Here is a 22,071-nt window from a genome sequence, read left to right as displayed (position 1 = left end):
CAGACAATTTAATGTAAAAACAAGTCTTCTCAGTCTAAAATATCTAATTTTTATTCTGAATATAGTACATTATTTTCACACCATAACCATCCGTCTCCAACGGAGCTGTCATAATTTTAGCTTTTCTAAACCTCACATTAATTGTTACTTCTGTGTATCTCTGTAAGAACAGAATTGTTATATTGTTGTTGTAATATGTTATTATATTATATATTAGCTACTACTCGATTCAAGCGCAAGCTAAACATCTACAGTAGTTTTGAAAACCGGAAGAGGAACTGTTTTTTCCCCCTGTAGTCAAGCATCTTCACAACCGTAGACGATCTGTGTCACAAACATGGCCGCGTGCGTGTGAATGTCATGCTATCGTCATCATGATCTTCATCCACCACCTGAACCAGTTGATGTCAGGGTTTGATCGGTGCGTGAGCGCTGACATGTAAACCACATGTTGCGGGAGCTTGTCTTCATTAAACTACAGTCAGACAATAACCAGGAGGAGCCGAGCGGAGTCGACGCATTAGCCGCGCTGCTCTCACATTAGCCTTCTAGCTAACCGGCTGTTAGCTTCAGACGGAACAACGATGGAGTCTGACCAACAGCTGAGAAATGTAAGTCTCATTTTGTTTTTCTCCGGAAGCCACGCTGAGTTCATTCGCAAGTGTCTGAGTGACTGTCCCCCTATTTTATTTATGAAGCTGCGGGATTTCCTCATGGTTTACAACCGGATGACTGATATCTGCTTCCAGCGATGCACCAGCAACTTCAACTACAGGAACCTCACCATGGACGAGGTACTGTACTCACTGTACTGTACTGTACTGTACAGACAGCAGACAAGTCATTGTGTAGACTCATTATTCATGCACACAGTGTGGCAGCGTTTGTTGGTGGTCGTTTTTTCCTCGCTGTTTCTGATCACATGTTCTCATTCATTACATGGCCAAAAGTATACGGACACTTTACCCTTATAGCCTATGGAGCTACTGAACATCTCATTCCAAAATCACTGCATGAATATGCAGACAGAGGTGCTGAATGTGATTGATGTCCAGGCTCTGTGCAGACGTTGCTGTGAGCATTGGGCACATATATACATATTTTCATTCATAGCTATAAAAAAGGGCCCGAACTGTAATTGATAACACCAGACCACATGTGAACAGTGGGTCTACATATTTCTGGCCAAATAGTGTATGATGTACACCTGCTGTAGATCTTGACACATCACCTCTGATTGCTGTCCTCTGTCCAGGAGCGCTGTGTGGACTCCTGCGCGGGGAAGCTGATTCGCTCCAACCACCGCCTGATGGGCACCTATGTGCAGCTGATGCCTCAGATGGTGCAGCGGCGGATGGAAGAGATAGAAAGTAAAGCCGCTGAGAACGCCAAGGCAGCAGAGGCAGCTGCTGCTGCTGCTGCAGCACAGGGGCCTGCTGCCACAGACACATCTGTGAGCCCCATGATCACCTTGTCTCCACCTGCAGAAGTACCTGCACCGTTCCTCTCCTCAGTGACTGACGCTGGACCAGAGGCACATGGCTCGGTCTTACAGCCAGCAGGATTAGGCGTTTCATTTGAGGTGGACGCGGCCGTATCCCAGTCTGCAGCGGCCACGGAAGTCAAATTGTTCGCTGCCGCACCACTCACACCTGCAACTGAAGCGGTAAACCCTGCAGGCAGCACATCTGGCGGTGGACCGTCTTATTCGGCTGGCTTTCCACAGCTGCCCACAGCTGCTGTCCAAATTGAGTCCAGGAGCTCAGGGCCTGTGTTGATGCCGTCTATACCAACCTCCTCCTCAGAAGATGTGTCTGTGTTGACAGTCTCTGCACCTACAGCCTCAAGCCCAGCGAGAGCCCCAGAGGTTCCTCCTCTGTCAGGACAGTAACCAGTCTGGGTCTGGTCCGAACTCCCACCACAAACAACCCATAAGGGATGAGTAGGTCATCACTGGCGCCAGTCCCAAATGTGATGATGATCTCTGTTTGAAAAAGAATAGTTAATAAATAACATCACTTTGATGATATCATCATGTCATGTAACCTTTTCTCTGTTTTCATTTTTTTATTTTTTCATTTACAATATTAGCAACTTGGAAACATCACTTTTAGACTCTGGCAACTTGTGAAGGGCAAATTCCCAAGTGTTAAAATGCCATGTTGTTTTATGATGAGAGGCAGTAATGAGAATGCACTTGTCAAACACTGATGCGTTAGTCAATGTGTGTTTGTGCATATATTGCCAGTCAGAGTACCACAGTGATCCATCTCCAGTCTGCAGCCCTGGATTGTGGATGCCTAGTCAGTCACATTGGACTTGAGTCTGGACTTTCAAAAGCCTGGATGTTTTTGTCACTAAAAAATGCTCCAGTGACAACATGCTATATTTGTGGTTTGCAAACATTAAAGGCCATCCCGCTGCTGGGCGTCCTAATGCAGCAGTGGGCTGGGGGCGCATACTCTCCGTTTTGTGGGTGTGTTAATTCAGCTCATGACCTCTTGTCACTTATAATCACCTCCCATAATTTCCTGTCTTTGCCCAGTGCACGTTATGAACTCTCTAATCAAGCAGCAGAAAAGCCACGATAAGCGATCTTTAAACAGCATGGTTAGATAAAACCATTGTTTGGACAATGTGGTCACAGTAATCAGGCGTGTGTAGCTGCAGTGTAGTTGTAGAATCAAAACCACTGAGATTTACAGTCCCTGGTCACGAACCAGCTCGTGGAAGGAAACAGGTTTGATTGTTTCACAATGGCACATGGAATAAATCATACACATTTTTCTAATACTAGCAGACACTGGGTGAGAGGCGGGGTTCACCCTGGACAGGTCGTCAGCCCATCACAGGGAGACAACATAAAGAGACAAACAACCATTCACTCTCATATCCACACCTATGGTCAATTCACGCAGACATGAGGAGAACATGCAGGCCCATATTGAAATATAAAACAAAATAGAAATAATATATTCAATGTTAACCTGAAACAAAAATTGAATAATACCAAGGCACTCGAAACGAAAAAAATTAAAAAGCCTTTATAGTGTGGCTAATGCCACATGGTAAAGATATAAAAATAAAATAAATGCATATATATATTTGCATCAAAAACTATCCACAGAGCACCTTGTGGGGTTTTTCTAAAGATATATTCCCAAACAGATTTAATATTTTGGCTTTCTTTCCCCGAATATATACAGTGTGAACAGAAAATTTACAGTGTAACAGGATCAGATGTTGCCATGCACAGACAGACATTGAGTATTGCACATAAAATCAAGTTAAATGAATGTATGCTCAATCAGGACCAGTCAATGAATGAAAAAATATTCTGACTCCACTTGACCGACCTCACCGGAGCTCCGGCCTCATTCAGTCGCGCCCCTGGGTGCAGCAGCACTGCATTGCCTCCAGCAGGGGGCGCGGTCGTGCGAGTGTCCCGGGACCAGCCCAGTAGCGGGGCTCCGACTTCTCACCAGTAGCCTGCACGAAGTCTGAGGAGCGGGGCGTGGACTCGGTCCCACCATTCTCTGCTCTTAAATTTGAGGAGACGACCGACGGGGGAGAGAGAGGAAAAAAAAAAAGAAACTGACAAGAAAGCGACCGTTTGGCAGCTGGTAAGAGCGTTTAGAGCGTTTTTTTTGGTTGTTGTTGTTGCAGTTATGGCTTTGTTTCCTTTGTGGTTGTGTTTTTTTTTTGGTTATGGATGTCCAACTTCACTTTTGACTTTTCGACAATAGACTTCAAAGAGCTCCGACAGGCCGGCCCATCCGATTCCAAGGGGAGATAAAGTCGAGGGGAAATGTGGGATGTGCAGCTATGGCTTCATAATTTCATACCACTGGACTGGCAACGAAAATCAGTGTCAAACGTTTAAAGGAAAAAATGAGATTAAAATGAGAATGACTGGGAATTATAACATAAATGAACAGTCAGGCACTCAGGCTTACATGTGAGGAAATAATGTCATTTTCATCACATTCATTTCCCATCATGGACAAACTTATTACAAGTCAATCTATAGGCCCAGAAGATACCCAGTGTTGTTTGTCGGTTTACCTGCTTCTCTCAGCCCCCAGGCTAGAAAAATCTTCACAAACCATAATAGGCGTCTTTCTTTAGCACTTTTCTTTTTCTTGCAGGCTACATGCTCCACATCTAGAAAGGGATTAAAAGAGCAGATAGTCAAGAGAGGGCATCTACAGCGTAACCATGGATGACATCTTCACACAGTGTCGGGAAGGGAACTCTGTGGCCGTTCGTCTGTGGCTGGACAACACAGAGAATGACCTGAACTTGGGGTAAGCGGATATGTCGGCACACACTTCCCTCAAATATTCAAAGCTCTGAAGGTGACTGCAATGGGACCCACCGCCTGTCTCTTCTCACTGCTGTTAGAGTCTTGTTGTATTGTATCATGTCTGTGAAATAACACCTGGAGACGTAATAGAAAACATACCACATTTGGTATGGTAGGTGAGTGATTCTGTGCTGTGCTGGTGTGTGTGTGTGTGTGTGTGTGTGTGTGTGTGTGTGTGTGTGTGTGTGTGTGTGTGTGTGTGTGCGTGTGCATGCGTGTGCATGTGTGCGTGCGTGCGTGCGTGCGTGTGTGCATACAAAGTGATCCTTGGCTCAAATAGTTTCCATATTGTGCTCTCCCTGCTACTCCACATGCTGCTGAACGTCACCCAGCTTTGGTAATTCCAGTCAAGTTTGTACTTTTTTCCCCTTTCTTCTTGGAGCTCTCGCCGTATGATGTCATCTCCCAAAACTCTCTGTGTGTGTGTGTGTCTGTCTGTCTGTGTGTGTGTGTGTGTGTGTGTGTGTGTGTGTGTGTGTGTGTGTGCCAGTGTGTGTGTGTGTCAGTGTGTGTGTGTGCGAGGGGCGGGTGATTTATGACAGTTGTGCACTGACATAACTGACTCAGATGAGAGAATATAACATAAAACTCACCCTACACTCCACTGAAAAGCACAGACAGATTTAAAACTACAGTACTGAAATGATTTGAATTGATTGACAGAAAATGCATATCTGATGATCAGATAATTGTTTTAATTGTGTTGCAGTCCTCTATATGTACTTTTGAAATTGTTTAGGATATGCAGAGCATTTCTGCCTGTTTACATTATATCCTTGCTTAGAAGACCAGGAGCTAGAAGACCTCATTACTAAAGACCTTGGTTATCTCATTCCTGGGCCAGGCCATATATGTGCAGTTTGTTGACGTTGACTTTGAGGGCTGCAGAGCTGTTAGCCAACCACGCAGCAGCCAAGAGCGTTTCCTCTCTTCAACTCCATACAGGGCCCTCGCTGACAGAGCTTCTCCGGCAGCGAGCTGCGATCCCACATAAACATCTGAGGGACCAGTCATTATGCTGGAGGCCTGCTCTGTCTGTTACTCTCTTGAGGAGGCTCAGCCGTGTGACCCGGCTTCTGTCTTTTGCTCACGGAGTAAATCAATAATGTGTACAAAGTGTTTTATATGGGAAAACTTGTGGAACTGAAATTTCTGATCTCCCCAAGGAGAAAGCAACAGAGGAAGTCACATAAAAAGAGAATGTGTTTTCTGCTCTGTCATTCCTGAGGTTTTTTTCCCCCCTGTTGCTTTTTTTAGCACAGGGTTGGACAGGCTATGAATTGTCTGTCGACTGTGTTGGATCGGAATTGACAGAGAATGTGACTAACTACTGTTTCACTTTGGTGTGAGCTAGTAGCGCAGCTATTCCCTACAGACTAAACAAGCCCTCTTGAGTTTTATTGTTAAATATAGTGTGGACTTTGTGGCTTTGCGGGGAGTTGCGAGAAGCCACGGCAGCTGCCTTGGGGTCATCCAATGTAAAGCACTCGGCTGGGTGAAGGGGCCAGTCACACGTAGGTGATGGTTTGGCTCCTTGTAGACGGCAGCGGTGCTATGTACACCGTGTGTGTTTGGGTCTTTTGCATATGTTAGCAGGCATTCCAGCGTGCACAGACATATTTATCACTGGGCCAGTCGTCAAATGGGTATAGGCTGCAGGCAGTGCAAGGGAGCATGTGCTGAAGTCTAAATAAAGATTGGTAGGTAGTGGGTGTGAGAACCTGTGTCACAGAGAGAACCACACGGTTAGTATTTTGTCAGCTGATACACCAACACGCGCCTCAGATCAACAAGTATGTCTTGTCTTATAAAAAGATTCAAATTACTTTTTGATTGATGAGCTGATAACTTTGGGATTGGTCCCTCGTTGCTTGTCGTTCTCATGTGTGTGTGTGTGTGTGTTTGTGTGTGTTTGGTTTCAGTGATGACCATGGCTTCAGCCCCCTGCACTGGGCCTGCAGGGAAGGGAGGAGCGGCGTTGTCGACATGCTCATCATGAGAGGCGCTCGCATTAACGTGATGAACCGCGGGGACGACACGCCGTTACATCTCGCCGCCAGCCACGGACACAGAGACATCGTGGCTAAGGTATGCGCAGTCAAGACGCAGTGTGGTTTTCAACTTGACAGTGCACAGTGTTTTCTTTAAACAACCGTCCTGTGTGCAAGAAAACTTTGCTTTGTTGGTCACTTTCCCATAACTTTATATATCCTGTGGCCGCCAGCTGATTCAGTGCAAAGCAGATCCGAATACAGTCAATGAGCACGGAAACACAGCGCTCCACTACGCGTGCTTCTGGGGTCAGGACGAAGTGGCAGAGGTACGGTGCAATACACACACACACACACACACACACACACAAACTGTTGGCTACAAACAAGGCCCTCCTGTGGGGAGAAATGACCACCACAGTGACTTTTTGTAAAGCAGGGGAGTTCCTATTGCAGCTTCTGGATTTGCTTTTAATCCAAACCCTATGCTTGTCATCTAATTTGTCCTCTTTTTATAGGACTTGTTGACCAGCGGGGCCCAGGTGTGTATGTGTAACAGGTATGGACAGACACCTCTGGATAAGGCCAAGCCTCACCTAAGTCAGCTGCTTCAAGGTTAGTGGGCATTCGTGGGCATTTTAACACATCAACAGGTTATTCCTCCTTTTTGGTATTGTTACTTCTTTTACGTATGTTTTCAGAAAAGGCAGAGAAACTGGGTCAGAGTATGTCCAAAGTCCCCTATAAGGAAACCTTTTGGAAGGGCACCATGCGAACACGACCTCGTGAGTAACAGTCATTTCATAAATAGGAATGGATCACCACATCAGCTCAGGACATTTCATTGATTGTCTTGCTCTTTCAGGTAACGGCACCCTCAACAAGCAGGCTGGTATCGATTATAAGCAGCTTTCTCTCCTGGCAAAGATCAATGAAAACCAGTCTGGAGAGGTCAGTTGTGTCCACCGCTGTGTGTCAGTCTTATTAACACTTTTTAAACTCCCCTGTTGTTTACTTGACTATGTGCTCCGTCTGCAGTTGTGGCAGGGTCGGTGGCAGGGGGATGAGATTGTGGTGAAGGTGCTACAGGTGAGAGACTGGACCACCAGGAAGAGCAGAGACTTCAACGAGGAGCATCCCAAACTCAGGTTTCTGGCCCTTTACAGTATTTCCAGTGGTGTCTGCACTAAGAATAGAGACGTCAGGGTTCACTTATGGCCATAATGGGGTAAAGTGCTCTCAATCTGTTCGCTTGCATAAATTGAGGCCGATACATTTGGCTCTGCTGCTTCCTTCTGTGGAGTCTCCTCTCCTCACGGTCGGGTGAACGCAGTGCTAATGTGAGGTCTGATGTGATTGATTGGTGGTGATTGAGGTTGGTGGTCAGAGAATTTAGGATCTTGTGCGATGAGCAGAGGAGTTTTTATTGTTAGAGGCCAAAAGAATGCGTTTTGGTTGGTGTTGTGGCAAAGTACTACTTGGCCCTGTTCACTGTGTCATGTGTTCTGCTCTGTGCTGTTGAAAACAAATCCCACAATCATCCTTCTGTAAGTAAACATGAAGTCTGTTGTGGCAATAAATCATAGTCCAAAAGGAATCTTATGTTGAATCCTGCTAGTCGTCATTGCATTGGCCCACGACGATGTTCTTGCATCAGCTTGTGCTTAATTTTTTAACTGGCTGTTGCTCTAAATTATTAGGCAAAAGGCAAAGAGTCAGACCTTCCTTATGTTGACACATGTACAGACAGTTGCAAGAGAGGATTTTGGTGAACTCATAAAAGCATGTTAAGACAGAAAGACCACTGCACTCAGGGAATCATTAGTGATGTAATCATGGCCATGTTGCGTGCTACTTACAAGCCTGTGTCACATGTATTAACACAGAAACAGCCTACCTAGATCTAATCAATCCAAAATAAATCATATGTTGATAATAAAAGCGAGGTGTTGCTGAAAAGTATAAATCATAGAAGAAAGCATATTAGCATATTACCTAATGTGGCCAAGCTTTATCAGTCCCACCAACCTCAGACCCTCATTAACTGAAGAGAAAAAATCGTAACAAAACCCTCGCAGACTAATGGAGCAAATTTAAATGAGCTCCCAGGATTCGTCTGGGTCCCAGGCTACTCAGCAGGAGAGGGAGAGAGAAACAATCCGAGCAGGCCAAGTCAAAGAATCCCAACCAGGAAGGCACTGCAAAATAGACTGTGTGACGGGAAGAACTCGGCAGTGTGATTCCACTTTGGCTTCAGTTCTTGCCCTCTTTTAAAAACTCATGTCAACATAAAAGTCCTTATGAGTCTACTGAAAAATTCAGAGCTAACATAGAGCTTCAGATAATTTAGAATTGCTGCTCATCTTAACTTTTGTGGGCTGCAGATGATGCAAATGTTGTGTGCAGTGATACGGATGTCAGAAGAGTTATCTTCATGCAGAACATACGTCTAGGACTTTTCTTGTCTTACATGTTGGGTTTTTTACATGGGATTTCCTCCAAACTGGTTAATTCCTTATCAGCTGAGAAAGACTTTCCTATTTGAGGAAAATTTAAATGCTAACTTTTTTCCGTCTTTTATTTATTTTTATTACATTGTACAGGATCTTTTCTCATCCGAACATTCTGCCTGTTCTCGGGGCCTGTCAGTCGCCTCCATCTCCTCACCCCATCATCATTACCCACTACATGCCATATGGATCTCTCCACAACATACTCCACCAGGGCACTAGTAAGTTATTCAAGTGCATGTGTGAAATGGAAATGGATATAATAAGCATAAAGGTATTTCTTTTCACCCTCACAGTAGGAGGGCTGAGGATCACTCCTGTATGGATGGAGGATATCGCACAGCCATCTTCATCCCACCCCACGTTTGACTTTTCTCTTTGTCTCCCTGTTCCTCTTCCTCAGCTCTGGTGGTCGACCAAAACCAAGCAGTGAAGTTTGCGTTGGACATTGCCAGTGGCATGGCTTTCCTCCACACCTTAGAACCAATGGTTTCACGGCTTTGCCTCAACAGTAAACATATTATGGTAAGAACTATTTTTCACCACTAAAAGAGCTCAGTCCATCGCTGCCACTATGCACTCTGAAGCTGATGTCTTTAATTTACAGATTGACGAAGACATGACCGCCAGGATAAGCATGGCAGATGCAAAGTTCTCCTTCCAGTGTCCGGGTCGCATGTACTCTCCAGCATGGATGGCCCCTGAAGGTATTTATTCCTTTTTTTCCTTCTTCTTTGCTCTACTCCCAGCTCCCAAAATAACTGTATGAGTCATTCAATCAAAAACATCCTGTGCTATATAATTTAGTCTCTCACGAATGTTCATTATGCTGTTCATCTGGTGTGTCGCCCGCATTAAAGAATAAAAATAATTCCTGTGAGTTGTCCCGTTATGTTCATGGTTTTCCATGTCCCTCTTTGTTTCGTCCTCAGCCCTGCAGAAGAGGCCCGAAGACATCAACAGGAGATCTGCGGACATGTGGAGCTTTGCAGTGTTGCTATGGGAGCTGGTTACCAGGGAGGTCCCCTTTGCTGACCTCTCACAAATGGAGATAGGCATGAAGGTAAGTGGGTGTGGCATCTAACTACCCACAGGTGTATACGTTATTTTTACGTGCTGTATTTCTTGGAAATACTGTAGCAAACATATCTCAAAAATGTCCAAAAGATTCGGAACCTTTGTTTTTAGGATATTGATAGCAACGTCGTATCTCACTTCACCCCTTCTCCCATTTCCAGGTGGCGCTTGAGGGTCTTCGACCCACTATCCCTCCAGGGATTTCACCTCATATCTGTAAACTAATGAGGCTCTGCATGAACGAAGACCCAGCCAAGAGACCCAAGTTTGACATGATCGTCCCCATCCTGGAGAAGATGCAAGACAAGTGAATGCATCAGCAGCAATGTGTACTCTCCTCCTATTATGTTTTTTTTTTAAAAATTCATCAGACCACTCTTATCGTCACTTCAATAATGTATCTGCTACGCTGCTGTAAATAAAGTCAGAGACCACTTCAGCTACACAATTCAAATTTGCTATTCATGTATAATTTAAATTGAGCTATAAATGTTCTTTGGCGTATCTATGAGCTCTTTTATTATAGCTTGTATTGATATACTGGCAAACGTTTTTTATTTAGTCCAGTGTGGATTATATTCAGTTACGTGTCAGGCACAATCGCTTTGACACTGATCCAAAGAAATGTGTATAGAAACACTGCTTTTATACACGTCAAACAAATGCCAAAGCAAATAAAGATTTTATATTTATGACAAATATCTGTTGTTTTATTTTGAGACATCATCTTTTTAATGCTTACTGTGTGTTAGTTAAAAAAATCTGAGAACTTCATTGGCTCACTGGAAAAGTTTTCAGCCAAATGTTCTGGCAGGTAGAGTTTGCTCAATTGCAAACTCTACCTGCTGAAAAAGGCAACAAGATGGAACTAAAAGCTCCAGTAAGTGGCCCCCTTGTGATGGGATTTTTTTTTAAATATGACTTCTTTAGAATTAGACATTTTCAAGGTCAACAGTGAACCTCTCGGCTCAGTTCACATGCTCTGTTTGTAGATGACTGGCCTTTTTTGATGAAGGGTAGTAGGAGTCAGCTCTGTATGATGGCAAATCAAATCTCTGATGGGTTTTCAAGGGGTGCGGTGATCATTATCTCTGCCAAGGAGGTTATGTGATTGGTTCTCTTTGTCTGTTTGTTTGTTTCTCAAAAAAGTATGGATAGATTTGCATGAATTATAAAAGAAAAAAAATCAAAGATAGGTCTCGGCCATGGTAACATGTGACTAAAATAATATGTAGGTCAGATGGGTACAACTTCCAGTTGTGGGTGAAACAGCAGGGTTGCTCTTGTTTGTTGGTTTTATTCGTTTTGCAGGATTACTCAAAGACTGCCAAACCCACTACCACCAAACTTGGTGGACGGATGGGGCCTGGGAAGGGCCCATCCAATTTTGGTGCGGATGCAGAATAAACTTGTCCAGGAATAGTTTTTTTCACTATCTTCAACAAACAAATCATTTATTAGACAACTTCCCTTTTTTCTTTTGTATTTCTACCATAAGAAGTAGACAATATCATGTAGGATTGTTCAGCCTTGGTGGAGGCCTGTGCTCAACTGAGTGCCATTCTAGTTCATTTACTGAGGCGTATTTGAGAGCAGAGGTAACTTGACATTGTTTCTGCACTAGTCTTTATGACTCACTAAAATCCTGCTATGACAACAGTGGGAAAAAAAACAGAAAGAAAAAGTGTGCTGGTCAAAATGGAGGGGAAGGGGGGGGGGACTTCTGCTGATGTGTGATGTGTGTGTGATCAACGAGGAAGAAAGACGAGGGAAGAAGAAGAAAAACATGGACACGTGACGAGTCAGCTGACTCGCGCTGCCTTTAAGACCGAGCAGCGACTCTCACGTCCCCGTCAGTCCGCTGCAGCAGTCTGGAGGAGCACAGTTCGTCGACCTGGTCTCCTCTCCTCTGCTCGTTGTGGAGCTTGAACCGGGACAGTCTCGACCCGCCTGACCGCTGTGTGCTCACCGGAGGCCCGCGAGACGAAGACGACGAGCACGAGACTTCCGGTCGGCCGGCTGGCTCGTATTTGATTGGAGGTGCAGTGCAGGGGGGGCGGCGGGGATGCTAGCTACTTTGTTGTGTTGCCGGAGGTTCGCGTTCTGTTGTCAACGTGTCACGTAACTCCCCCGACGTCCCTCTCTCCGCCCGTTTGTCCCGTGTCCCACACAGACCCCACCTCTCGGAGGACACCTGCCGTCGGAGGACCCCTGCCGTCGGCACCATGCGGCTCCACACACCGCTGACAACCGGCCCCCTGCTGCCGCTGCTGCCGCTGCTGCTGCTGCCGCTGTTGGGCTCCTGTCACCCGGCGCAGGCCTCGGGCAGAGCCGGCCTGCTGTTCGTGGAGCAGCTCAGTCAACAGCAACAACAGCGGGTCGGGTTCAACTGGACCAACGTCTCCTGTCACCTGTGCAAGGCGGCCTTCACCATGCTCGACATCGCCCTGCTGGTAACGTTGCTGAACGTGCGACTCGAGGTCACAAGGGACGATGCTGACACGCACCTGAGCGCCCTCTGCGTCTGCGTGGCTCGACCCATGTCCCTCTAACTCCATGTGGTCACGTGGAGAGAAGCTCCAACGCGTTGACAAACCAGAGCCCTCAAGTCCAGGGAGTCAGAAATCTTCAGTCGTCCTTAAAAGCAGAATCAAAGAACAAGTTGTTGTCAAACACAAGGAAGGAAACGTGGAGCAGTGCGTCAACAAACACAGACACTGTTGCACGCATTTTTGTGATTTTTGCCTGGATCTTGAAGCGGTCGCTGGTTTAGTTGGTGCACCAGTTTCAAACCAGTGCTGCGTTCAAGTCCGGTATCATTTTCAGTACATGTTGCCACTTTTAGGACAGCAGTTGATTCAACGTTATGGCGTTAGATTGTATAAAGATAGTGTTTTTTTTATCACGAAGAGGTTACTTTTTATAATGTCCCATTTTATGTTCACAATCATGGTAGACTACATCCTCGGTATAATGCAAAAACTATTAAAAGCACCACAAGTTGAATCAAAACCCTCCATAATCAGTATCAGCAAAAAAAACTGATCATGATAACCTTCACGACCAAGACATGTATTTAAATGCACCATTTCTATTTTTTCTTTTCCTTCTTGATAACCAGTAAAATATTTCGGACATCCCAGACTGAACTGTGGGCTAAAATATTGTCACAATGTAGGTGATATTTATTTGAGTGCTGTCGCTTCTGTCCTTTTGAAAATGATATAATTCGAGATGACTAATTCATAAAATTATGATACAACAGAAGAGTTAGATTGGTATGAGTAAATCATATTCTGTTGCTACGTGCACACATGACATTTAATATGAATGAACGGCAACTTTATTGTGACTTCTTTTGAACAGGATTACTTAAGTTTGCACCACGTCTTCATTTTTTCATATCCCCCAGTGTTAAAAGCCGATTCAGCACAAAAATGTGCTGAAGGCATATTGATCGTATGGTCTGTGTTAACCATTAGTGCTGCTGCTGTTCAATACCCACAGCTGTATGTCTCAGAAACCAGCGTTACTAAACTGACCAGATACATTTTTATCGCTCACATCCAAAGTGTAAATGTTCCCCTGATAATGTTGCACCGTTTCAAGAGTGTGACTCATGCATGAATGTCAAGTTTCATGTTGTGCACTAGTAAGTTGTATAATACAAAGTGATTTCAGCTTGGCTGCTTTCTTTCTCTCAGGAAGTTTGAGGTTTTGACATCAGAGTCGGTGAAGCATCATTTCTCACACCACTGTTTTCGTTACCTCTCCTAGAGTGATGCAAATGAAAAGCGAGTGGCGTTCGCCGTGGGGGAGGCGTGTATCCGTCTCCATCTGGCCGATGAGCTGGTGTGCAGAGAAATAACGGAGCTGTTCAGGTCTGACTTCATCCGGGCCCTGCAGCGGTCCCTGCTGTGGCCCACTGAAGCGTGCGCCCTGCTGGTGGGCCCCTCCTGTGGCAACTTTGACATCTACGCACCCTGGAACGTCACCCTGCCAAAGGTCCCTAAACCCCCCGTTACACCACCCTCGCCTCCCAAACCAAGTTCTCCACAGAGCAGGATCCTGTTTTTGACCGACATCCACTGGGACAAGGTGAGCTTGTGCTGCGGAGAGATTATCTTCAGTAAAGCAGAATTGTACTGACATAATTACAGCAGGTGCTGAAACAGTTTGATATTGTTATACGCCACCTTTTTTTCTTTTTTGTTTTAGATGTGTGATAACATAGCAGTTTTTTGTAGCATCAAGACAAACAAGTTCATGTCTGGAAACATCTTTAGAATATTTGAGTTTCCAGGAAATCTCTTTTTAAAGTCCTCTCCGCTGGCAGGAATATAAAGCCGGCAGCGCTGCAGACTGCAAGGACCCTCTGTGCTGTCGTGAAGACTCCCGCTCTCCCAGCTGGAGGCGGCGAGAGGCTGGGCACTGGGGCACCTACAGTAAGTGTGACCTGCCCCTGCGTACAGTGGAGAGCCTCCTGGAAAACACGGCGAGAGCCGGACCCTGGGACTGGGTGTACTGGACCGGGGATATACCGGCGCACAATGTTTGGTCTCAGACCAGGAAACAACAGCTGTCGGAGCTTACAGTCATCTCCAGGCTCATCCACAAGTAATTTTTCTTTTAAAATCAACTTTTTCAACATGAGATAAATATAATTGTCCGGCTACTACTGGAGATACATTTGCCAGCAATCACTTGGCCGTCAGTGTAGTTTTTAATAGATTAACTTATGGTACATGGTGTTAAAATGTCAAACCTTTCCGCCATGTTGATGCTGATTCTTGCCCCTTTTCCTGTCGCCCGTGCAGACACATGGGACCTAATGTGACAGTTTACCCTGCTGTAGGGAACCACGAGAGCACGCCAGCAAACAGCTTCCCTCCACCCTTTGTTCACGGCAACAGATCTGTCGCCTGGCTCTACGACACAATGGCAGAGGAATGGTCAGCATGGTTACCAGAGCAGGCTCTGAAGACGTTAAGGTTCTTGATATTCATGTTGTTTTATTTGATGTTCAAATGTTGGTTCTAGCTGTTGCTCACATTCCGCTGTTTTGAAGAGAGACGTTCTCACTTTCTGATCAAGAAAATTTGTGTCCAGTGGTTTTAGTCTGTTCCGCTACGCCTGTGGGTTGTCGTTTCAGATATGGAGGATTCTACACGGTGGAGGTTCAGCCTGGTCTAAGGGTGGTCTCTCTCAACATGAACTATTGTGCTCGAGAAAACTTCTGGCTGATGGTGAACTCGACCGACCCGGCTAACCAGCTGCAGTGGCTCGTCCTTATACTCCAGGCCAGCGAGGACAAGGGAGAGAAGGTGAGAGGGGGAACCAAAACAAAGATGATGGGAAACACTGGGTGTGTTTTAATGAGACTCTGACTTACTGTCCCTCTACCAAGTGTTACTGAACACGAGATTGTAATAAAACAAGTTTATTGGTACAATAATTCTCCTCTTCTTGGTGTAATTTTCTCCTTTTTTATTTAGGTTCACATCATAGGTCATATCCCACCTGGCCTGTGTCTTGGCAGCTGGAGCTGGAACTACTATCACATTGTCAACAGGTGACTAAACTAATCATTTAACTCCATTTAAAAGTGCAACATGCAATAAGTGATAAAAAATCAAGTTAGAAGTTGTGGTGCAGTAAAGACAACTGCAGCAGCTGTACATCATTTTGTGTCTTGTTTACTATACAAGCTATTGTCGCTGACAGGAGATTTTGACTTCTCATTGGTTGTCATGAAGTTTCAGTCCACAGAATTTTCTCAGTGTCAATAAATGTTACTTGTATGTTGTAGCAGTCATCTGCATTAATACATATATATATATATTAATCAGTAGTCAGGAACTCTTGGAAATGTGGTTGACTTATTACCAGCAAAGCTTATTTCATTTCCTCTTGCAATATTTTTTTGTGTGTATGTGTATTGTGTTTTCTGCTTCGTAATCAAAACCGAGACCTGAAGTTCTCTTGTGGCTGACTGGTTGCAGGCAGCACATGCCACATACGGAAACTGCAACGTCCATTTCTCGGTTCTGATCATGGACCTTTCTTGCATGTGTTCCCCCAGTTTATGAAAATGTTTGCTCAGTCATGTTTAGTGGAACTGTTTAACAACCTTAATTTTTTCCTTCCAGATATGAGAGTACAATTGCTGGACAGTTTTTTGGCCATACACATCTGGATGAGTTCCAAATGTTTTATGACGAGACAACCATGGCCCGCCCACTGGGAGTGGCATTCATCGCTCCAAGTGTCACTACTTATGTTAATCTTAACCCAGGTGAGTTCACTAACTAGTTAAGTGATTTCCCAACAAACTCCTAACAAGGAACAAGCAACAAAACTTAAAAAAAAAAAATTCAATTGCTTTTCTCTTTCCAGGTTACCGTGTCTACTATGTTGATGGGAACTACCAGGGTAGCTCTCGGCTAGTGCTAGACCATGAAACCTACATCCTAAACCTCACGGAGGCAAACAAAAGTCCGGGCTCCGCCCTCAGCCCAGAACCAAATCCCAAATGGAAACTGCTGTACCGCGCCACCGAGGCCTTTGGCCTATCCAGTCTGTTCCCTTCTGATTACGACGGGCTGTTGCGGACCTTCATCAACGATGACCGAGTTTTCCAAAAGTTCTGGTACCTCAGACATAAGGGACACGTGTCGGAGCCCTGCAGGGAGACCTGCAAAACCGGGTTGCTCTGCTTTCTACGAAGTGGCCGCTATGACGAGCTGGAGCAGTGCGACCTCTTCAACGGGTTTGGAGGAAACTTGGCCAAGGCTGCCAGAAAAACTCTCTGTTGATCCGAGTAAGTTTGGACTAAAATGGTTTGGCGGAAGAAAAGCAATTGGACCAAATTAAGAAATTCAGCCAAAAAGTTACTTTTTCTTGTTGCTGGTGGTTCGACAAGAACCGATGCATTAATTTGTTGTTGTGGTGTGTGTGGACTCTCTGCCCATGATGGAATAGTTTTCCTTGCGGCAGACGGAGGTTTGTTGCAGTCTTCTGGTGATGGAGTCTGACTGTGGCGATCGCTTGATATCCACAGTCGCGTTCAGGGCAGCGGCCTGTATATAAGCAGTTTCTCTCTTTAGCAGCTCCATTAAGACACGTGTTATTGTGAGTATTGTTTTTTTCAAAAATGTGTTAAATTGATTGTGTGGGGCATCAGGTCTTGGGGTTGTCCATTGCTGTTTTGCAGTGCCGGTTGTGTCCAGAATGATGTTGTTTACTTGAAATGCACAGAATGACATGGGTTTGTTCAAAGCTGTCATGAGGAGTGCCTTGTCAGGGAAAATAATCCTAATCCACCTTTTAATAATCTTGATTGCTGTTGTACATCAATTGTGTTTCAATGTTTCCTTGGGGCTTATCAGGATGGATGGATTTCATAAAATTCTGAATCTTTTATCAAAGTGCTTCACAGGAAATGTCTCCAGATTCCCGTCTTGTAAATTGGGACATAGTGGAAATTTAGCTTTAAATGGAGGATTATCTGACTTTTTGACCTGTCCCACAATGCTTCAGTACACTTATTGAATCTGGTTCGATATGATGAACCTCAGTGTTTATACAGCCAGACTTGTTTTGCTCAGTCATCATGATGCATTCAGGATCTTAATATTGGTAGTTCTCCATTGGCATCGTTGTGAAGATGGATTGTCCATCAGTGAAGTATATACACTTTAATGCACTGCACCATCTGCCTCAGCAAAGAAGTCCTCTAAACGAGCATGAGTATTTCTCACTCGAGTTTAACTTCTGTCTGCACTTTAATTATTTTTGTGGGCTAGTTTTACCGTGTAGGTCTGAGAGACGAGCAGGGGAAGGTCCTCTGGTCTTGTTCTGTGACCTGTGGTTTAACATGAGCATGAAAATAGATTTGATTTGTAAAAGCAATAATGATGACTGTAAAAATTATGAATAAAAGAAAATATTATCCACTTGTTTGCTGTGATGGAATTCAAAACTGAATCTGACACTAAAGTGTATTTATTTTTTTTAATGAATAAAAGCAGTGTACTTTAAATCGCTTCACATATTGTAATAAGAATCCAGCATTAGTTTATAAAGTGATGATTTTCTTTATTGTGACAGTTATTTTTAGAACAACCAAAAGTTACGACACGCATGAAGTAATTTACTGGAAGATATTACATGGTCCATTCCTCACATATCCTCACATATCCTCTACTACACATTTCAGTTTAGGAGCTGCAGCTCCTCAGCACGGTGCAGTCTACATTATTTGTGCAACATAAGTAGATTCTATTCCTTTTTCTTTTTTTTCAAATTTCAGTTTTTATTTTAGTGTTTGATCTGCCAGTTTGTTTCCACCATCCATATTTATTTCATTAGGATTCGGTGAAGAACATGGTGACACCAAAGTCCTCCTTGTACAAGTCCCATGTCTTGGGTTTGTGTGGGTTGTCCAGCTCCTCCCTGGGCAGGAACAGCCTGTGGAGAGTTTGGAGGGAGTTCAGAGTTCACAGTCAGGAACGCCAACTTGATTCAAGAGCGACAGAATTTATACAAGAGTAACAGAAACATACTTGTTGTCCTCTATGAAGGAGGTATTGAACCAGAAGTAGAACGGGACGTCTTCGTATCCTTTTGGAAGACCCTGAATGGATTCAAACCAAAAGATAAACCGGATCACAGGGCGATCAGGCTACACATGAGATATGAAAAAGTAGTAGCTAAAGGTGTGAAGTGAAACACTCACAGCACTTGATTCAAACATGACCTTCACATCCCCTTCGACCGTAGGCCCATTCTGTAGACTGATGACTGCTGCGTTACTGCCCATGTCGGGAAATACCTACAAAACACCGGAAATGCAATAATCATCAAATAAGTCACTGACCTGATGAGTAAATCTACAAAGTCTGTGAGACTCACTGTGCAGTTCTCCTGTTTGGCGCAGATGCATTGAAACACCAGCTCTTTCTTCACAATTATCTTCACCCTGAGATCGCTGCCATCGCCTTTACCCACACCTGGGTGAGAGCAAATACAACCGATATTAACACGGGCATGCAGGAGGATGAAGTCAAGTATTTTGAGTGTCGTGCTGGTTTGCTGTTTTTTCCTTTTTTACCTGCTATGGAGTGGATGCGGATGCTTTTGATCCCGAGGAGTTTAGATGGAGGCAGCTGTCTGTTGAACCTCGTTTTCATGATCTCGTAGTAGCCCACGTACCGGCTCTTTGGTCAACGCAACACAGAGGAAACATCTTCACCCATTATTCCCCGTCAAAGGTTTCATGATAACAAGCAATATAGTAACAGTATCTTATGATTTTCAACAAACCTTTTCTCATTATCAAAATAAGAAAAGATGTGCAAAGGTACAGGTATACAGGTGTATTGTGTGAATACAGCAGGAAGTGTCTGAAAGCAGCGCATGTGTGGCCACTCCTGTCTGCCACAAATCTGTTTTTGTAAAACCACAAGGAAGCGCTAGTCAAATCTACACATACTGGCTTTGAATGGAGTCTACAAAATGGCAGAATATCTTTCTTCTTCTCTCTTCCCAAGTTTTTTGTGAGTATGGCCCCAGAATGGCTGCTTCTTACCTGAGACGGCGTCTCGACTCCCTGGAACTTGGAGCTCCGACTCTTGTCCGTCCTCCTCTCACCAAAATACTCCAGACTGTCCTGGTGGACAAACAGAAATGAGTCCGAGGGAGTTGTCCGCAGTCGCCAATTCACTGACCCTTGTTTGAGCGAGTCTCAGAGTTAAAAAGAGACGTACTTGTGCACTCTCAAACTGGTCACTGTCGATAAGCCAGGTGCACACCAGAGTACCTGTGCGTCCTGTGAATAAGAAAGAAAATAAGAAAATCACATACTGTATGGCTTAAAGTTAAACATTGTCCACGGCAAAACACCATAATGCTGTATTTGTTAAACTGAAATCTTTCCATAAATGACAATGAAACAAGTAAAGATATTTGGCGTCACCTTTCCCTCCTTTACAGTGTATCGCGATGATGTTTTTGGGATGAGCAGACATCCACTCCCTCACGCTCGATGTGTACTTCAGCATGTCCCTGAGTCAGACGTCAGAACACACAACAACAAAAAGACACTGAGATTAGCCGACACAATACTGTGCGAGTAATGCTTGTTTGTGACACGTCCCGTTTGTGCATGTGTTCATAAACCTTTCTAGAAATGTTTGCAGTTAGAATACACACGCCATTAACGGCTGTGCGCATGTGGTGAGGATGTTCTTGAACAAGCGGTAACCTTCGGTGCGTCAACATAACCACAAGCAAAAGGGAGCGGAGCAACAAGGATGACACATCACAGAAGAATATGTTACTCACTCCAGGGAGGGGACGTTGTGGTCGTCGATGAACACCCGCTCAACTCTGTAGTGGAAGAACTGCGGGTCGTAGCCTTTCTCACCTGGAAACAAAAGGTGACACAGACACTGGTTTTGTGTAGTTCTACAGAAAAGGCAGTGCAGCGCATGCGATGCGATGTGGTGCCCACTCACTGCACAGGTTGTAAACTTTATAGTGGCCGTCGTGTTTAGCGTCCAGGAACCGGGCCACCTCCTGCACAGATAGAGAGAGGAGGGATAGGTTAAAGCACCTGTGGATGCGTGTATGAATTCTTCAGGCGGAGTTAATCGTGTATATGAATACATTTATTTTAATATAAGTGAGTTTAATCATATCTAAAGAGCGAGGGAGGAATCCAGTTGCAGTCAGACTCACCCCAATTGGATTCCTGTAGAAGGACTGCTTCCCAGAGGAGGGGAAAGACATGGCGATGACGCGGTCTAGAGAGGTGGGTAAAGACGCAAACAAAGTTTTAAATGCTGCAATTTCTAGCAATCTCTTCTATATGTATTATCTGACATGCATGTGTTTTTATACACCATGTAACACCAACCTGTGACGTAGGTGAGGTCAAGGTCAAATCCGTCCTTCTGATAGCGTCGCTTGTTCTCAGAAACCTGACAAAAGAAATAACAAGTCATGGATCAGGAGGCAGTGAACATCTCTCGTTAGTTTTGTGTGTCTCCAAGTGTGTTGACCTTACCATCCTCCTGGTGACCTTCTCCAGCTCTTTCCTCTGAGCTGCCAGTCTGAAAACCCTCACCAGGATTATTATTCTCAGGAAACGGAGAAACGTCACCACCCTGAAGAAAAAAACCCGAATGAATAATAAAAACTCATTGTAATCTTAGGGGTGTTGAGTGTGATGAGCTCAAATTCCTAATGAGGTATTTCTAAAAACTGCATGCTGACATGCAGGGTTAAACAGAACGGTTGAAATCAATATTACTTTACTGATCAGCATTTTTAGATACCAGTGTGTTCTCAATATATATGAATATATGAATGCAAAATGTTACATGTTTTATTTTATTTTACTGCACTGATGATCATTCAGTCTCAGGTAAAAAATGTAATATATTCAAGCAATATGTTCCAACACAGCGTTGAGTTTTTGAAGCAGTTTTTTGTAGTAAGGGGTCCTACAGCAGGATCCTCCATTAACAAAAAATAAGTAGTCCCTGCAGAGCCAGACATGAGTTATCAATCATTCTGACTGACTGGACATTGTGTGAGTAGCTGTGCTGGGAATTATGAGATATCACCAAATTCAGGGACCAATTGGAATGACAGACGTGTAAAGTGTACTACCTCAACAGGAAGTCGAGGGCGATGTCAATAAGCCCATAAAGAAATAAAGTTTTCTTGCCATATCTAGTAAGATTTCATGTCCAACAGCTGGGAATGTACCTGGGGATGAGACTGGCCCCTGACAGGTCAGTGAAGGTGTAGATCATGGTGACCACCAGGGTGACCACCACAACGCAGGCGTCCACGATGCTCAGCTTGGAGCTGAAGTAAACTTTGAACCTTAAAAGCATGACACAGTTAAAACGCTGCTGGCAAAACTGACTGGATGTAGAGAACAAGCAGTATCAACCAGTTAGAAGATGCTTTTTTTGTTTCTTTTGCTTTTTAAAAAATTCAGTGACACTGTAGTTGCACTCTCAGTCATTATGTTTCCCAAAGGACCAGCCCCTAACGAGCCAAACATTTCCTGCCCCAGCTTCCTCTTCACAGCTTCCTGTTCAACAGCTAATCG

General features: G+C 44.4%; 4 protein-coding genes across 5 annotated transcripts in view; 3 read left to right on the top strand and 1 right to left on the bottom strand.

Moving 5' to 3' along the window:
- Nucleotides 1-306: 306 nt before the first annotated feature.
- On the top strand, nucleotides 307-2,466 carry timm10b (translocase of inner mitochondrial membrane 10 homolog B (yeast)). The gene is made up of 3 exons (XM_035626859.2): nucleotides 307-611; nucleotides 699-794; nucleotides 1,256-2,466. Exons 1-3 carry the CDS (start codon nucleotides 585-587, stop codon nucleotides 1,889-1,891), a joined length of 759 nt encoding a protein of 252 aa, XP_035482752.2. The 5' UTR covers nucleotides 307-584; the 3' UTR covers nucleotides 1,892-2,466.
- A 1,007-nt stretch (nucleotides 2,467-3,473) lies between these two features.
- Nucleotides 3,474-10,643, top strand: ilk (integrin-linked kinase). The gene is made up of 13 exons (XM_035624993.2): nucleotides 3,474-3,623; nucleotides 4,149-4,307; nucleotides 6,289-6,454; nucleotides 6,591-6,686; nucleotides 6,876-6,972; nucleotides 7,059-7,142; nucleotides 7,223-7,308; nucleotides 7,396-7,505; nucleotides 8,961-9,088; nucleotides 9,271-9,392; nucleotides 9,475-9,574; nucleotides 9,800-9,930; nucleotides 10,106-10,643. The coding sequence occupies exons 2-13, from the start codon at nucleotides 4,219-4,221 to the stop codon at nucleotides 10,253-10,255; spliced, it is 1,359 nt and encodes a 452-aa protein (XP_035480886.1). The 5' UTR covers nucleotides 3,474-3,623; nucleotides 4,149-4,218; the 3' UTR covers nucleotides 10,256-10,643.
- A 1,018-nt stretch (nucleotides 10,644-11,661) lies between these two features.
- Nucleotides 11,662-17,899, top strand: smpd1 (sphingomyelin phosphodiesterase 1). The gene is made up of 9 exons (XM_035624992.2): nucleotides 11,662-11,984; nucleotides 12,118-12,397; nucleotides 13,722-14,042; nucleotides 14,281-14,561; nucleotides 14,762-14,935; nucleotides 15,097-15,268; nucleotides 15,440-15,516; nucleotides 16,094-16,239; nucleotides 16,341-17,899. The coding sequence occupies exons 2-9, from the start codon at nucleotides 12,170-12,172 to the stop codon at nucleotides 16,757-16,759; spliced, it is 1,818 nt and encodes a 605-aa protein (XP_035480885.2). The 5' UTR covers nucleotides 11,662-11,984; nucleotides 12,118-12,169; the 3' UTR covers nucleotides 16,760-17,899.
- Nucleotides 17,900-18,237: 338 nt separating this feature from the next.
- The window catches only part of tpte (transmembrane phosphatase with tensin homology), a 6,782-nt gene continuing 2,948 nt past the window's right edge, over nucleotides 18,238-22,071 (bottom strand). For both annotated transcript variants that reach the window (XM_047327320.1, XM_047327316.1), the window contains 14 exons: nucleotides 21,720-21,839; nucleotides 21,013-21,112; nucleotides 20,863-20,926; nucleotides 20,685-20,749; nucleotides 20,462-20,522; nucleotides 20,289-20,370; nucleotides 19,921-20,009; nucleotides 19,712-19,773; nucleotides 19,534-19,614; nucleotides 19,057-19,162; nucleotides 18,858-18,955; nucleotides 18,682-18,777; nucleotides 18,509-18,579; nucleotides 18,238-18,413 (listed from right to left, as the gene is read on the bottom strand). In XM_047327320.1, coding sequence (XP_047183276.1) covers nucleotides 18,311-18,413; nucleotides 18,509-18,579; nucleotides 18,682-18,777; nucleotides 18,858-18,955; nucleotides 19,057-19,162; nucleotides 19,534-19,614; nucleotides 19,712-19,773; nucleotides 19,921-20,009; nucleotides 20,289-20,370; nucleotides 20,462-20,522; nucleotides 20,685-20,749; nucleotides 20,863-20,926; nucleotides 21,013-21,112; nucleotides 21,720-21,839 — 1,198 coding nt within the window. In that variant the 3' untranslated portion in view covers nucleotides 18,238-18,310. The remainder of the gene's footprint in view (nucleotides 18,414-18,508; nucleotides 18,580-18,681; nucleotides 18,778-18,857; nucleotides 18,956-19,056; nucleotides 19,163-19,533; nucleotides 19,615-19,711; nucleotides 19,774-19,920; nucleotides 20,010-20,288; nucleotides 20,371-20,461; nucleotides 20,523-20,684; nucleotides 20,750-20,862; nucleotides 20,927-21,012; nucleotides 21,113-21,719; nucleotides 21,840-22,071) is intronic.

The sequence above is a fragment of the Scophthalmus maximus genome, chromosome 2 (assembly GCF_022379125.1).
Source record: "Scophthalmus maximus strain ysfricsl-2021 chromosome 2, ASM2237912v1, whole genome shotgun sequence".
Classification (NCBI taxonomy): Eukaryota; Metazoa; Chordata; class Actinopteri; order Pleuronectiformes; family Scophthalmidae; genus Scophthalmus; species Scophthalmus maximus.
The sequence above is the reverse complement of the archived record's forward strand: the minus strand, read 5'-3'. Positions and strand labels throughout refer to the sequence as shown.